Genomic DNA, 3,422 nt, shown 5'->3' with positions numbered 1-3,422 from the left:
CGTCCCCGTGCCTGGACCAGAGCACCCAGCGGACGTGGTCCCGTGAAGTCGACCGCAAGCGGGCCCCCCCAGTCCCCCGCCGTACACCCATCCCAGCACAGTGCCACCACCCATCTGTGCCACAGCTGGCCACGTGGTGCCCCGGGGTGCCTCATCCCCGCAGGGTTTCAGGGTTTCCGCCTCTCACGCGGCTGTGCAGACCTTTTATTTTTTTTGTAGCCTCCCGGGAGGGCTGGTTCTCAGGCGGGGGGAGGATAAAGCGGTGCTGGCTGCAGGACGCCCTATGGACAGCAGTGAGGACCCCGCTGCTGGTGCTGCACAGTTCAGATTTTGAGAAGCTGGTGGTCGACTACGTACACTCGAAAACTTTCAGACATTGTACTTGTTTGGGGGAATCCCTCTCCCTTAAATTAGGCAGGCAACTGTCACAATTATATTCTATCTGATCAGGAGTAAGAAGAAACATCGACATTAAACCAATGAGATCAGAGCAAGAAGTGATTCAGGGGTAAATCCAGGCAGAGAAGTCTCCTAGAGAGGTGATGGGCTCCGACTTATAAAGACCGGCCTCACTGCTTGAGAAGCTGCCCTCAATTCCATCAAACCTGAGCTGTTATTTCTATGAACCACTGAGCAACTGGGAGGGGAATGTCCATCCACAGCGCCACACGTGTGGTCAAACCCAACAACCATTCTGAGTTTGGAGATGAGCAAGGAGATGCTGGGAGGGCTCCCATGGCCCATGCACGCTCCCCACGGAGTGGCAGCAGAACGCTTACAGACAAGTCCTCTGACGGAGTCACACCCACCAGGGACACGCACACGTGTAACCACAGACACACGTGCACATGGGCACAGAGGCACGCACATGGCCACGTGAACGCGTATCCGCAGAGAGATGCGCACACACACGGGCACACCTGCACACACGCCTCCATGCACACGGCCACGTGAACGCGTATCCGCAGAGAGATGCGCACACACACGGGCACACCTGCACACACACCTCCATGCACACGGCCACGTGAATGCGTATCTGCAGGGAGATGCACACACACACGGGCACACCTGCACACACGCCTCCATGCACACGGCCACATGAATGCGTATCCGCAGACACACTCAATACATCTGCAGAACCATGTGCATCACAAGCACACGCCTGCACACGTGTGCTTTGTGTTTAGATCAAGCAGGGTAAGAGCAGAGTTCGAGAACGAGGCAGAAGAAAATTCACTGCAAACCTCACGGGGCTCCAATTCCTAGTGCACTGACAGGGTTTTCTAACAAAGACCAACAGCCTGTCAAGCTCTGCCACTGGACATCACTCTTTTCCTCTGGGGGCCCTGGGACCCAGAGACGGCGTTCTCGGGAGACGGCGGAGGCCACCATTTAAAATAACAGGCAGGAAGCCTGCACTATGGAGCGTCCACGTTTGGTTGTGGGAATTACTTCAATGTGGCCCAGATCAAAGCCGCAATCCCCATTTGAAGACAAAAGCAGACATGGCGCGTACAGAAAATCGCCGCGCAGCTCTGTCCCGGCGGAAGAGAGCAGCGCCGAGTGGGTGGACAGGGGGGCAGTGGCCTCAGGCTGCAGCGATTGTGGAGGAAGGCTGGTTTCTGTCGCACAAAGGGTTTGTCGGAAGGAAAATCAGGAGACGGCCCAATCTCTCAGAGCTGAGCAGCCGCTCTTCGTGAACCTCAGGTTTTCTGAGCATGTCACTGATCCTCACCTGGGCCTCAGCCACCTTCTTACCATTGAAACCCAGGGGGTTCCCGCTTCTCAGGTGAAGCCCAGGACGGCCCGCTGCAGACAGGAGGTGAGAAGGTGACGTCGGAGACCCCTCCTCTGGCTTGAAGAACGCATGAGGAGAAGCGCCAGACCCCAGGGCCCCGTCTCTCCAAGCTGCGTAAACGCCTGAGCCCCCCGGGCACCCGGAGGGGAGCTAGAGCGGCCGCCCTGGTGCATCCGCGCGTGTGCGTGAAGGGAGAGAGAGGCTGGAGAGCAGCAGGAAAACCGAGCAGGAGCTGGGGGCGCGGGAGCGGAACTCCTGATTGCTTTGTACGTGCCCCGTGGGACAGGAAGCCAGGACACTCACCTGAAGGCCGCCAAGTACTCTGCGTCGCCCATGGGGGGATCAAGGCCGCCGGTGAAAGCCATGTTGACATTGAAGCCCACGCCCGGCCCTGTGCCCACCTGCGTGGAAGAGAGAAACTCCTATCACGGGCCCTGGCCTGACCCTTGGTGCCCTGCAGCGGAGCCCAGGGGCTGTGCTTGCCAGCACGACCCCACGGCCTCTGACTCTCAGACTCCCACAGCGGAGTGTGGGCACAGAATGCAGAGCTCTCGGCCACTCGCACGGGGGGGAGCCATGGGAGCCGCCTGGCCGTGTGGGAAGACGGCCCTGCAGACGCCAGCGCAGCGCAGCCAGAAGGTCAACGGGTGAGGCCGTTCTGCCCTGCGTCCTGCCCAGAGGTAAGACCCGGAGTCTGCGGGCACTCTGCCTGGGTGTTGGGTCTCTTTGTTCAGTGAGGGCAGGCTCTGCTGGGGGATCGGCTCTCACAAAGGCTCTGAGCCTGCCAATCCCCCCCCCCGCCGTGTGGCCCTGGGCAGGTACAGGACGGCACCAGCGCCCCGCCCAAGGGACGGACATGAGCAGGGGCCTGGAGGTGTTCAATCGTGCACCGCAGGCCTGGAGGGCTGGGGCCGGGGGGGTGCCCCATGCTTCCCCTCAGTCTCCCTAGATTAGAGCCAGAAATCATGTCGTCTCTCATGTGAACCTCAGGCAAAATAAAACCTGTGTGCACACACAGGACGACTGCTTGAAATCGCTTGGGGAGAACGTGAGCAGGAAGCCCTCGCTTCTGTGTGTGCGGGGCTGGGCGTCCCCCACTCTGGCCTCCAGAGCAGCCCTGCCTCGGCCCCTCTGACAGGCCCACACGGCGGCGGGCAGCCCCTGCTTACCTCGTCCGGAGCCCCGCTGCCCGGGAAGAAGTTCCCGTCGTCATAACGGTGAAGGGAGATGTACAGGACGTTCGGGTCGTTGTAGAAGGCCTGCTGGGTCCCGTTTCCGTGGTGTACATCCTGAAAGAGCGGGGAGAGCTGACTCAGTGCCGGTGGACGCCTCCAGCGGGGCCCGGAGGGAGCGGGGCCGAGGCGACAGAAGGAAGGGGCCCCAGGTGTGTCCCAGCTGGGGTTCCTTGCCATCGGCACCACGGCATATTGCAGGTTCAGCAAAGATGAAGAGGCTGGTGCTTTAGGCCTCCCCAGAGGCCACGATTTTCCACACAAAACATCTGATCAACTCCTTGCCCCTGCCACGTCTGTGTGAAGTGAGCTGACCACAGCTGTTCAGTTTCAAGCCCATGTGAGGTGGCAGCTCTGTACCAGACACCGGGGTGTGGCAGGAGACCATCGCA

General features: G+C 60.3%; 1 protein-coding gene across 11 annotated transcripts in view; it reads right to left on the bottom strand.

The window, feature by feature from the left end:
* HDAC4 (histone deacetylase 4) overlaps nt 1–3,422 on the bottom strand; it is a 258,026-nt gene that overhangs the window by 24,739 nt on the left and 229,865 nt on the right. For all 11 annotated transcript variants that reach the window (XM_025888741.2, XM_073905783.1, XM_073905787.1 and 8 more), the window contains 2 exons: nt 2,968–3,087; nt 2,102–2,199 (listed from right to left, as the gene is read on the bottom strand). In XM_025888741.2, coding sequence (XP_025744526.1) covers nt 2,102–2,199; nt 2,968–3,087 — 218 coding nt within the window. The remainder of the gene's footprint in view (nt 1–2,101; nt 2,200–2,967; nt 3,088–3,422) is intronic.

The sequence above is a fragment of the Callorhinus ursinus genome, unplaced genomic scaffold (assembly GCF_003265705.2).
Source record: "Callorhinus ursinus isolate GAN/ISIS: 27379988/994484 unplaced genomic scaffold, GSC_fseal_2.0 scaffold2, whole genome shotgun sequence".
Lineage (NCBI taxonomy): Eukaryota > Metazoa > Chordata > Mammalia > Carnivora > Otariidae > Callorhinus > Callorhinus ursinus.
This window is presented reverse-complemented; position numbering and strand designations above follow the sequence as displayed.